The 12,826-nt window shown below is 44.6% G+C and overlaps 1 protein-coding gene across 1 annotated transcript; it reads right to left on the minus strand.

The window, feature by feature from the left end:
- Nucleotides 1-209: 209 nt before the first annotated feature.
- LOC114591172 (vomeronasal type-2 receptor 26-like) lies at nt 210-8,820 on the minus strand. Its single transcript, XM_077923629.1, has 2 exons — nt 8,814-8,820; nt 210-1,271 (listed from the first exon to the last, which is right to left on the minus strand). Exons 1-2 carry the CDS (start codon nt 8,818-8,820, stop codon nt 340-342), a joined length of 939 nt encoding a protein of 312 aa, XP_077779755.1. The 3' UTR covers nt 210-339.
- Between the last annotated feature and the right edge of the window lie 4,006 nt (nt 8,821-12,826).

Genomic DNA, 12,826 nt, shown 5'->3' on the forward strand with positions numbered 1-12,826 from the left:
AACAATACATGCTCAACCATTTCCATGCCACGTCAAAAATGATATAAAGATAACTGGGTTTTACTACATTCTCCCTGTGCCCTATTTCTGGAAAGCATATAATAACTGATCCATATTAGCATTAGCAGCTTAAAGGCTTGGTTATCTAGTGGAAATTAGGCAGAGATAAAGCAGAACATATTAAAGATTCAGCCCAGTAGCCATTGCAGTTATTACGTAATCATTTTGTTTATTCATGATGTATTCAAAGTGGAGAGATCTATATGGATAAATAATCTGAAGACAAGTAAGTGTGGTGGGCATAGTCAACATTGAATCATTAAAGCATAAGATGTCATCTTAAGTTTTTGTAGTCAGGTGCTCCTTTGTATTCAGATCAGGTCTCAGCACAATAATGTAGCACTTGGGAATGAAGATGCAGCCCAGAAGCCCAGCACTGGAGGCCAACATAGAGAAGACCTGCACGGCTACCATGTACTTCCCCTTGGTGCTCAGGTAGGTGGGCACAAAGGACACCCAAACACTGCAGAAGACCAGCATGCTGAAGGTGATCAGCTTGGCTTCATTGAAGGCCCCAGGCAGCTTCCTCGCTAGGAAAGCCACAATGAAGCAGATGGCTGCCAGGAATCCCATGTAGCCAAGAGCACCATAAAACATGGCCACAGACCCTTCGTTGCACTGCAGGATGATCTCTCGGGGCTGGGAGTGCATGTCAGACTCCGGGAAAGGGGGAGACATGCTCAGCCAGATGGTGCAGATGACAACTTGGACACTGGAACAGAAAATGACAATGGAGTTGGCCAGACTCTTCCCCAGCCATCTCCTCACCCTGCTTCCTGGCTTTGTGGCCATGAAGGCCAGCACCACCATTATAGTTTTTGCCAACACAGAAGAAACAGCAACTGAGAAGATGATGCTGAAGGCTGTTTGCCTGAGAAGGCAGGTCACTTTCCTTGGCTGGCCAATGAAGAGGAAGGAGGACAAAAAGGAAAGCAGAAGGGAGACAAGCAGAAGGTAGGAGAGATCCCGGTTGTTGGCTTTGACTATTGGAGTTTCCTTGTATTTAATGAAGATTCCTAATATGGTGCATGCTGTTATAGAGAAGAAGATGGCAATGGAAACCAAGGTGATCCCCTGATGTTCTTCATAAGCCAGGAAGATGATACTCTTGGGGACACATTGATCTTGGTCCTTGTTTGGATGCTGATCTTCTGGGCATTTGCTGCAATGTTCAGCATCTGTGGAAGTGAGATAGAGTGGCCTCAGCCTCACTTACATCTATAAACAACCATGTTCTATGGAGAAACACCCTCACAACATGAACAAGCGTGACGACACATCCCGCTTGCCAGACATCTGGAAATTAGCCCTCCCCACAAAAACTGACACCAGATCCAGAGGCACACAGAACGCCATCACCAATCAACCACACCAGACCCAAACCCAGACCCTCTCCACAGATAAATTACAGACACCATCCAGTAGCCAAACCATGGTGGCACCTCCGGATGCTGCACCCCCCTGCAATCCCTACACAGATCTGGCTGGCACAGGCCACAAAACCACAGCTCGCCCCTATACACGAAGCCAAGCCAGAGCACAACTAAATGTAGTACACATTTAAATATATATATGCAGGTTTTGGTGTCCTCGGGTGTCTTCCCGTGTAAAAGTTGGGGTGTCTAGGCGACGTTTCGACGAGGTCTCACTCGTCATCTTCAGGCTGGTGCTTTCGGCTTCTTGTTACTGGAACAGAGCAGGATCTCAGTGTTTGAGTTCCTATAAATACTGTTGAGGAGGTGTGGTGTATAGCCTCCAATGTTCTGGGCAGAGAGGAAGTTCCCAGGCTAGTGTGCCTTTTCTTCTTTTGTTCCTTGATTGCTTGAGGGATATCTTGAGTGATTTCTTGAGTGATATCCTGAGTACCACTTAGGTGGGTCATTAGGTGTGGATTAGTTGCTAAAGCCTTTGTGTCTTGACCTCTTGAACTTTGTGAAGAGTTTTTCTGAGAAGATGGCTGTACTGCACTTAGTTGTGCTCTGGCTTGGCTTCGTGTATAGGGGCGAGCTGTGGTTTTGTGGCCTGTGCCAGCCAGATCTGTGTAGGGATTGCAGGGGGGTGCAGCATCCGGAGGTGCCACCATGGTTTGGCTACTGGATGGTATCTGTAATTTATCTGTGGAGAGGGTCTGGGTTTGGGTCTGGTGTGGTTGATTGGTGATGGCGTTCTGTGTGCCTCTGGATCTGGTGTCAGTTTTTGTGGGGAGGGCTAATTTCCAGATGTCTGGCAAGCGGGATGTGTCGTCACGCTTGTTCATGTTGTGAGGGTGTTTCTCTATCTCGATGGCTTCCATGATTATTCTCTTGTGGTGATGTTCCATGTTAGAGAGCAATTTGGAATCTGCAAAATTAATTTCGTGTCCTGTTTCTTTCATGTGTTGGAAAAGAGAGGAAGTTTTTTCTTCTTTTTTGACGGCATTCTTGTGTTCTGCGATACGTGCATTTATTCGTCTGTTTGTTTGTCCAATGTACGTGGCTGGGCAGACTTTGCAGGGTATTTCATAGACCCCTTGGTTTTCCAACTGGATTTTATCCTTGGGGTTTCTGAGGATATTGGCTATCTTTTGGTTGGCGCAAAAGGCTGTTTTGATATTGTGTTTATGGAGGATTTTGCTAATTTTATCTGTAGTGCCCTTGATATAAGGAAGGAGGGCCATGCCATTGTTTTCTTCTGTGTCTTGGTTTTTGGGGGGTGTTTCTTTTTGGATTAGCTTCGTAACCCTGTTTTGCTGGTATCCATTGGCAATTAACACATTTGAGAGATTCTGTAACTCAGTTGTCAAGTGGTCTTTGTCAGCCAGGCGTTTGGTTCTGGAGATGAGAGTCTTGGCTACGGAGTTTATTTGTGCAGGGTGGTGGTGTGATTGTGCATGTAAGTAGCGGTTGGTGTGTGTTTTTTTCCGGTAGATAGTGTGTCCTAGGGAGCCATCAGGTTTTTTGTAGATTAGGACGTCAAGGAAGGGAAGTTGGTTGTTGGCTTCTATTTCCATAGTGAATTGTGTTTTGGGGTGTAGGCTGTTGAGATGTGTGAGGAAGCTGTCCAGTTTTTCCTTCCCGTGTGGCCAAATTACAAAGGTGTCGTCAACATATCTGAGCCAAAGTTTGGGTTTGTGTTCTGACTTGTCTAAAGCATTGGTTTCAAAGTGTTCCATGTACAGGTTTGCGATGACCGGTGAGAGGGGTGATCCCATAGGTGCTCCTTCTATTTGTTTGTATCTTTGTCCATTGTGGATGAAGTACGTGTTGGTTAGGCAGTGGTTGGTCAGGTCCAAGATGTATTCGGGGGGATTGTATTTGTTTTGAATGGCTGTCAAGGCTTCATTAATGGGCACTTGTGTGAAGAGAGATACAACATCGAAGCTCACAAGTAGGTCATTGGGATGTAGGTTTTGCTTCTTTATTGTTTCTATGAACTGGAAGGAGTTTGGAACGTGTGAAGAGATGGATTCTGCATAGGGCTGAAGTTGCTTGGCGAGAAATTTAGCGAGATTTTGTAGAGGTGAGCCTATGGAGCTGACTATTGGTCTGAGTGGTGTTCCCTCTTTGTGTATCTTGGGGAGGCCGTAGAGTTTGGGGCATCTGGATGATTTTTCTCTGGGGATGATTCTTAGCTGGATTTCTTCACTGATAGGAGAGGCTTTTATTTTGGATTTGGTGGTTTTTTCCAGATAGGTGGTGGGATCTGTTTTTATAGGTTGGTAGGTAGGGTCTTGGAGTAGATTTGATAGTTTTGCTTGGTAGTCCGATGTGTTCATCACAACAGTGGCATTACCTTTGTCTGCTGGGAGAATGATTATGTTGTTGTCTTTCCTCAGGTTGGTGAGTGCTTTCTGTTCTTCTTTGTGTAAATTGCTTCTGGGTGGTTTGCTGGAGCAGAGGATGTTGGTGACTTCAAGTCTGATTTTATTGGCTTCATCTGGGTTGATTTTGGTTAGGCTAGCTTCGACTCCGCATATGATGTTTTCCGTGGGGATGCGTCTCGGGGCGACTGCAAAGTTGAAACCTTTGGAGAGTACTTTGGTTTCAGTTGAGGTGAGGATCCTGTCTGATATGTTATGTACTGTTTGTTTCATGGGTTGTTGTGGAGGGTGGCTGGGCTTCTGGCGTTTCTCTAGTTTGTGGAGTTTGTTGGTGTGTGTGTCTGTCTTATGTGAGGTCTCCGTTTCAGCTCTCCAGACGGCTAGTTGTTTGCATTTGTCCCAGAGTGCAGGGTGGATTTTGTTACAGAGTTTGAGGTGAAGAGTGAGCAGATCTTTGTTGGTTTGGTTTAGTAGGTATCTTTTCTTGTGTAGTTCGTTTCTGATTAGGGATAGTTCAGTTCGTTTCAGGATCCTTTCGGTAGCTGGGGTTTTAGAGTGGAATTTAAGTTGGAAGCATGTGGGAATTAAGTTGTTGTCTCGGCAGTTGCGTAGGAACAAGAGATCACATAAGATGATGCTGCACCCCCCTGCAATCCCTACACAGATCTGGCTGGCACAGGCCACAAAACCACAGCTCGCCCCTATACACGAAGCCAAGCCAGAGCACAACTAAGTGCAGTACAGCCATCTTCTCAGAAAAACTCTTCACAAAGTTCAAGAGGTCAAGACACAAAGGCTTTAGCAACTAATCCACACCTAATGACCCACCTAAGTGGTACTCAGGATATCACTCAAGAAATCACTCAAGATATCCCTCAAGCAATCAAGGAACAAAAGAAGAAAAGGCACACTAGCCTGGGAACTTCCTCTCTGCCCAGAACATTGGAGGCTATACACCACACCTCCTCAACAGTATTTATAGGAACTCAAACACTGAGATCCTGCTCTGTTCCAGTAACAAGAAGCCGAAAGCACCAGCCTGAAGATGACGAGTGAGACCTCGTCGAAACGTCGCCTAGACACCCCAACTTTTACACGGGAAGACACCCGAGGACACCAAAACCTGCATTCCTGTACCCGTGAAAATCTACGAAAGCAAATATATATATATATATATATATATAAAATCTCCCTCTATCTATTTATCTATCACCATATATATATATATATATATATATATATATAAATTTTATTCATACTTTTCAGATATATACATTTCACTGATTTTACTGTCATTTTGACATTTTAAAACTTGACTTCCTTCCCCCTCTTTCTGAGGCTCCTTAAATTTATTTTTTAATATCTTCTGCATATCCAGATTAACTTAACTTGCTCATTTTTATTTATATATATATATATATATACACACACACACACACACACACACACACACACACACACACACACACTCATATAGCTACAGGTTATTATAATAACCCTGCCAGTGTTTTTATCTGTTTACAATTTATCTGTAAATATTCAATAAACCATTTCCTTTTTTTTTTTTTTTTTAAAGGTTGTTATCTTGATTCCTTATTTTTCCGGTAAGTTTCACTATTTCTGCATATCTCATAAGTTTTTGTATCCATTCTTCCTTTGTTGGGACTTCTGCTTCTTTCCATTTTTGGGCAAGTAACATTCTTGCTGCTGTAGTCGCATACATGAATAAATTTCTATACAATTTCAGTAGTTCTATCCCTATAATTCCCAGAGGAAAGGCCTCTGGTTCCCACCCCCAAATGTTATTTTAAACATCCTTTTCATTTCATTATATATCATTTCCCAGTAAGCCTTAACCCAGGGGTCAGCAAACTTTTTCAGCAGGGGGCCGGTCCACTGTCCCTCAGACCTTGTGGGGGGCCAGACTACATTTTTTGGGGGGGCGGGGAATGAATGAATTCCTATGCTCCACAAATAACCCAGAGCTGCATTTTAAATAAAAGCACACATTCTACTCATGTAAAAATACCAGGCAGGCCCTACAAATAACCCAGAGCTGCATTTTAAATTACAGCACACATTCTACTCATGTAAAAACACACTGATTCCTGGACTGTCCGCGGGCCAGATTTAGAAGGTGATTGGGCTGGATCTGGCCCTGGGGCCTTAGTTTGCCTACCCATGGCTTAACCTTACTCCATATGATAAAAAGAACCTTCTTTGTTCTTTGTTCATTTCCAACACTTATTTGATTTAGTTTTATACATTTTTGCCAGTTTACTCAGTGTTAGATACCGTCGACAGTATGACACTGTTCAAAATAAAACCCCCCACAAAGGCCTTAAATATGCAGTGCTCAGGAACGTTTTTGTGAAATTGTTTCCTAGGCAGGCACATTATGTGACCCAGGAGAGCAGCAAAATAACCAGACTACACAACGGTGATAGGATAAAATCAGGCCAAATCTTTATTGACAGCAGCAGGCAGGGTAAGGGTTGGCCTGGCATTGGGTCCCAGGATCAGTTCATCATTCCATAAGTCCCATGTTGATGGAAAGGATCCACTGGGTTTGGATCACTCCAAACCTGTTCCATGGGAGTTGGTCAGTATTGACCCTTGCTGTGGTGACCAGGGTGCAGATTCCTAACAGGCAGACACCACAACACCAAGCTTGGGGGTGCCGTGCTCAATCTTTCCCTCAGGGCCCCCCTTATACTATGCCCAACGCGATTTCCACCCTCATACACACAACATACTTCACCTAAGAAAGGCCATAATTTCACTGAGCTAAAGAGGGGTGGGAGAACAACCCAACCAAGTTCCATTCAAGCCCTGTCAGCCATTGACCCAAAATTGCTCAGTGAAGTTTATAATTTGCCAGTAGGTGGGCAGGAAGGTCTCAAGGCAAAATGGACCTGAGCTCCAGGGGAAGCAGCCTTATATAGGCTTTCCCATCCCCTCTGCATGGGACAGCTTTTTCTATCCCACCACACAAACATGATCATGGGTGAAACCTTGCCCAGTATTTTGCTGCAATCTGTGGACCACAGTGCCGCGGGGAAAAGGTGCCCCATGCTTCTTGGGCATGGAACGAGGCATATTGGAATTAGCTAAATGAACACTATTTCTGCAGTTCTCCATGTTATCTCTAATAAAGAAAGGTAGCTACAGCAGAAAAGGCCTTCACAGGTTTATTGACATATGAGATCAGCATATCTGTGGGATATGTGGCTTTGTCAAGTACCTCCTCTCCCTCGGTCAAGTGAAGGTGTCTTTCTACATACAGATTTCCACAAGATCTAGGACCTTGAAAGAAGATTTCCCACAAAAATAATTGTTTCTGGTGACCCGGAAACTACAACTAATCCAGAATGTGGCATCTAGACTGGTGACTGGGAGCGGCCACCAAGACCATATAATACTGGTCCTGAAAGATCTACTTTGGCTCCCAGTATATTTCCGAGCACAATTCAAAGTGTTGGTGCTGACCTTTAAAGCCCTAAACGGCCTCAGCCCAGTATATCTGAAGGGGCGTCTCTACCCTCATCATTCAGCCCAGACATTGAGGTGCAGCGCCGAGGGCCTTCTGGCAGTTTCCTGAGAGAAGTGAGGTTACAGGGAGCCAGGCAGAGGGCCTCCGCAGTATTGGCACTCGCCCTGTGGAACGCCCTCCCATCAGATGTCAAAGAAATAAACAACTACAGTGTTACCTTGGTTTAAGAACAGCTTAGTTAATGAACAACTTGAATTAAGAACGCTGCAAACCCGGAAGTAGGTGTTTTGGTTTGTGAACTTTGCCTTGGAAGCAGAACATGTTCCGCTTCCTGTTGAGTGTGTTCCATTTGTAAACTGAGTCCCCTGCTGCTTTGGAAAAGCACGCCTTGGTTTAAGAACACTTTGGTTTAAGAACAAATTTCCGGAACCGATTAAGTACGTAAACCAAGGTACCACTGTATCTGACTTTTAGAAGACATCTGAAGGCAGCCCTGTCGGAATCTCAAGCATTGTCAGAGGAATTGGCCACTCTCCAGGCACCCGGCTTGAGTTCCTTGTTGACCTTCCCGTCTGCGACTCCCGGCAAGATACAGGCGAAGGTCTCTATCGGCGATCCTCCTCTAACGTGAGAAGAACACACCACTCCCCCTCCTCCCTGCTATCCCCAGGGAGGGGAAAGAGACAGACAGAAATGTATTTACATGCCTTTATTTCTGTCTTTTCCAGCAGTACAGAGAAACGTGTCTGCACTCTCTAAACACCAACAGCAGAGAGAAAAAACTCCTCCCCTGTACTTCCAGTACAGGTCAGATGACACTCTGAGCTAACATCCGGTGCTCAGCACAGTGAATAGACTGTCCCTTCGTTCCCACGGTACAGTCCCAAACATCAACATCCTGTCTGGCTCTCCAGCCAGCTGGAGCTCGCTACTGCATTGCTCCTTTTTCGTAACAGTTTTTGATGTTTTATTGTATTCTTAATATTTTGTTGGGAGCTGCCCAGAGTGGCTGGGGAAACCCAGACAGATGGGTGGGGTATAAATAATAAATTGATGATGATGGTGATGATGTTTGGAGTATGTTGTCAGCAGTATGCTGATGACACTCAGCTCTATTTCTTCTTTACATCTGCAGGTGAGGCAGTGGAAATGCTGGACCGGTGTCTTGCCTTGATAATGGACTGGATGAGAGCCAACAATCTGAAGTTCAATCCAAATAAGACTGAGGCACTGTTAGTGGGTGGTTCCCTAGACCAGAAGGGTGGAAGATCACTTGCTCTTGATGGGGTTACACTTCATCTGAAGGAGCATGTTTGTAGCTTGGGAGCATTATTATTATTATTATTATTATTATTATTATTATTATTATTATTATTATCATCATCATCATCATCATCATCATCATCATTATCCACATTTATGACAATGGATTTCAGTTTGCAAATATGGGGAAGGCAATACCTGCCATGGCTGTAGACTTTGATGTTCCCATTTGCCTCCTTCACCCACCACCAGCATCTGGCGTGACCTAGTTGACAAAGCAGCATTTAAGGCCTGAGCCACGGCATGAACACTGATGTAAGTGCTGTAGCTGTCCGTGGACAGGGCTCTCTCCAGCTCCTCTTGGGGCAGTGTCTCCAGTTTTTCCTTCTCTCTGCATCTTGTCCGACCTTTCACAGACAGCCCAGGCTTTGAATATGAACAACGAAATGCTTCCTCAAAAAATTCCCCGAGAAGATTACTATGTTCATCATAACCCTGTTGGGTGCTTCTTATTTCTGTATTTATTACAAAGGAGAAAGAACCATGGATGTACTGGAAGTAACGAGGGGGGAAAGATAAGATGAAGTTGATTTCCTGAAAAGCTGTTGTGATCCAGACTTCCTCTCCTATTAGCTTCTTATATGCTTTGTGCAGCTTCACAGACACAAGGAGAAACAGGGGATCAGTTACATGGTAAACTAATACATTGACTTGTCTCCAGATGGATAAAGTTTCGCTTGTACTAGTTATTAAATTGTGATTATTCTCTGATATCCTTTTGGAGAAGGCAATGCAAATCCCTCTGCTGACCAGCATAGGTGTCAAAGCACCCACAAACCTCTCTCCACTGTCATTGTCTGGAGCAAGGAGGCCAATTCAATTCCATCTGAAATGCAAGAGTAACTCGACAATCCCCTGATACTGAGTTTCTTCTCTGGGTACCATGCGGTAGACAAAAGGGAACTGGGTTTTATCTTCAAGAACCTGGGCAACGAAGCCATAACTGATCTAGTGATGAAAGGAAAATGTATTTGTTTTGCTTTGCTTTCAATATAATAAACAAATGTTTATTAAGCTATTGGTAAAAGTAAAGGGACCCCTGACCATTAGCTCCCGTCGTGACTGACTCTGGGGTTGCGGCGCTCATCTCGCTTTATTGGCTGAGGGAGCCGGCGTACAGCTTCCGGGTGATGTGGACAGCATGACTAAGCCGCTTCTGGAGAACCAGAGCAGCGCACGGAAACGCTGTTTACCTTCCCGTCGGAGCGGTGCCTATTTATCTACTTACACTTTGATGTGCTTTGAACTGCTAGGTTGGCAGGAGCAGGGACCAAGCAACGGGAGCTCACCCCGCCGCGGGGATTCGAACCACCAACCTTCTGATCAGCAAGTCCTAGGCTCTGTGGTTTAACATATAGTGATTGATATATAAGAAAATTTGCACTGGCAGGGACCAACGCCGGTTGTAGTTGGAAAAATCTGGAAGGTGCCAAGAGGGTGAAAGGCCGTGTTTTCAAAAAAAGAGCCGTAGGTCCATAGCTCATGATTTTCACATTTTAAAAAAATGTTCCTCCTTGACCCCAAAGAGAAAGTGTAGTTTGTTGTAGTTGAAATTTTACCTTGTCCCTGCATGCTCCCACCTTCATACCTGTGGGATTTTGTAGATGGCTGGCATTGCTGAAATATCTTTTGCACTTAAAGAATTGCCTCTTTCCAGAACAGCCAGAAGATGATTCTGCTCCCCACAGTTATAATTTGGAATATTGATTTCACCGCCTGCAAGTAGCTCTAGCATGGCACCAGAAGCCATCCTTGCGTCTAAATAGTTCTCATAAAGGTTGTAGCCCAGGGTGATGTTGGGTAAGAGTCTGAGATCCTGGTTGATCTCCTGGACGGTGAACAAGGCGGACAAGAAATGCCAATAGGAGATCAGCGTCTTGCTGCAATCAATCAATCAGTCGTCAATGATCTGTCTCCACTAATGAAGAGAGCACATGGCCTATACTATATTTTATTATTTTATTTTATTTCCAAGCATATTTTAGCCCTGCCTTTCAGGCAAAAAAATAACCCAAAGCATCCTAAAATTTCACTTTTATGACAATCTCTGTCCTCAGGCTTATAATTTTAAAAGGCATGGCATAAAAGGAAATGGACTCTGGATGAAGGAGGAAAGCTTTTGTTCAGCTGAGAAGGATTTTCACATGATCTGCTCTTAGTTTAGTGTGGCATTCCTCATATAAATTGCAGAAACAAATTGCAAATAAATAAAATAAAATAAAATAATGGACGGTACCATGGAAATTGAGTTTCATGCCAGCTTCGCCTCCCTCCTGCAGGTGGGATAAACAAAAGCAAAACATCTGATCCACAATCAGATTCACTTCCATTCTCATGCCCATGTCTTCAAAAGGCAACAGTGCAGCAAAGCTAGGAGAATATTTCACCAGGGAAAACCCAGGGAGGGAGAAAATAAGTAAGTGTGTGAGGAACTCATTGCTGGACTCCAGCTCCTATCAACCTCTGACCCTCCAAGAATCTCAATTTTCCAGGGACAGCCACAGAATTATGAGAACCATCCCAGTTTCTGATTTGATCCCAAAATATCCCTATTTCCCCTGCCAGCCACCAGCCCCACACGACACACTGGCTCTGAGGACATGGTCGAAAGGGGGAGAAGAGGGGAGAGAAAGGAGTCTCATTAAAAAAAAAGTTTTTGCATCTGCATCTAATCTTGGCCCTTTCTCCAAAGATGGAAAGAGGAAGCAGTCCCGACCAAAGAAGAATTGCAAACCAAGTTAATGGACTATGCTGAAATGGCAAAACTAACTGGAAAGCTCAGATATCAAGAAGACAAGAAATTTAAAAATGAAGAAGAATGGGAAATGTTTATTATGTATTTGCAAAAGTATTGTAAACAACTCCCGACTCTGGGGTTGCGGCACTCATCTTGCTTTACTGGCTGAGGGAGCCGGCGTACAGCTGGTCACAGTGGCGTAGCGTGGGGGGTGCAGGGGGGGGCCAGCCGCACCGGGCGCAACATCTGGGGTTAGGGCAAATCCACGGGTTAGGGGGCGCAAATTACTTGCCTTGCCCTGGGTGCTGACAACCCACGCTACGCCACTGGCTGGTCATGTGGCCAGCATGACTAAGCCGCTTCTGGCGAACCAGAGAGCGCACAGAAACACCGTTTACCTTCCCACTGGAGCGGTACCTATTTATCTACTTGCACTTGGATGTGCTTTCGAACTGCTAGGTTGGCAGGAGCAGGGACCGAGCAACGGGAGCTCACCCCTTTGTGGGGATTTGAACCACCGACCTTCTGATCGGCAAGTTCTAGGCTCTGTGGTTTAACCCACAGCGCCACCCTCATCCCTTCCAGTAGCACCTTAAAGACCAACTAAGTTAAAGGTACTACTGGACTATTTTATATTTTTTTATTTTGACTGTGTCAGACGAACATGGCTACTCACCTGAATCTTGGAGTAAAAATGATATGCAGTTGAAAAGAAACTTTAAGGAACCAGGGGTTGGGGGCAGGGAGGAAAGTCATGGGAATCGGAGAATCCCATTTTATGGATTTGATATTGTTTTTGTGTAAATTTTTCCTTGATTGTAGTTCTTGTTTTGGTGGTTTTTTATTTTTGTTATTTTTTTGTTGAAAAATTAATAAAAATATCATTAAAAAATAATAATAATCTGAGCCCTTTCTAAAATTTATTTACTGCTGCATGTTTTTCCTTTTGTCAATCCACCAAAGAGTCAAATCAAATTGGGATCAAGAGGTTTTCTCAGGGTGGAGTGTGTTCTGTGTCCCATTGATCTAGTGGTGGTGGCACTCGCCCTTCTTTTAATAGGAAATTCTCTGCAGGGGGGGCATGCCAAAATTGGGGGAGTCAAGTTGTGGTGAGTGAGAAATGCCCCTACTTTCATCTGAGGAATCTTGAAGTGTCAACCAGCAAAGCCAAAGGCCAACGACGATGGGAGTTGCAGTCCAGCAACCTCTGAAGGGCCCCAAACCCCCCCAGTCCTGAAATGGGGGCTATTTCCCTGCAAAATAGGAGAGCATGGCCACCACCTGCATAGAATTACTTACTCCTCAATCCTGACAAAGGGAGTCTTGGAAAAGACATATGGTTGTAGTTTCCCAAACTGGCGTGGATGCATAATCCCACCAATCACGAAGTCTCCAGGCCGGTAGTAATTGAATG

This window comes from Podarcis muralis, chromosome 2 (genome assembly GCF_964188315.1).
Source record: "Podarcis muralis chromosome 2, rPodMur119.hap1.1, whole genome shotgun sequence".
In the NCBI taxonomy this organism is placed as follows: Eukaryota; Metazoa; Chordata; class Lepidosauria; order Squamata; family Lacertidae; genus Podarcis; species Podarcis muralis.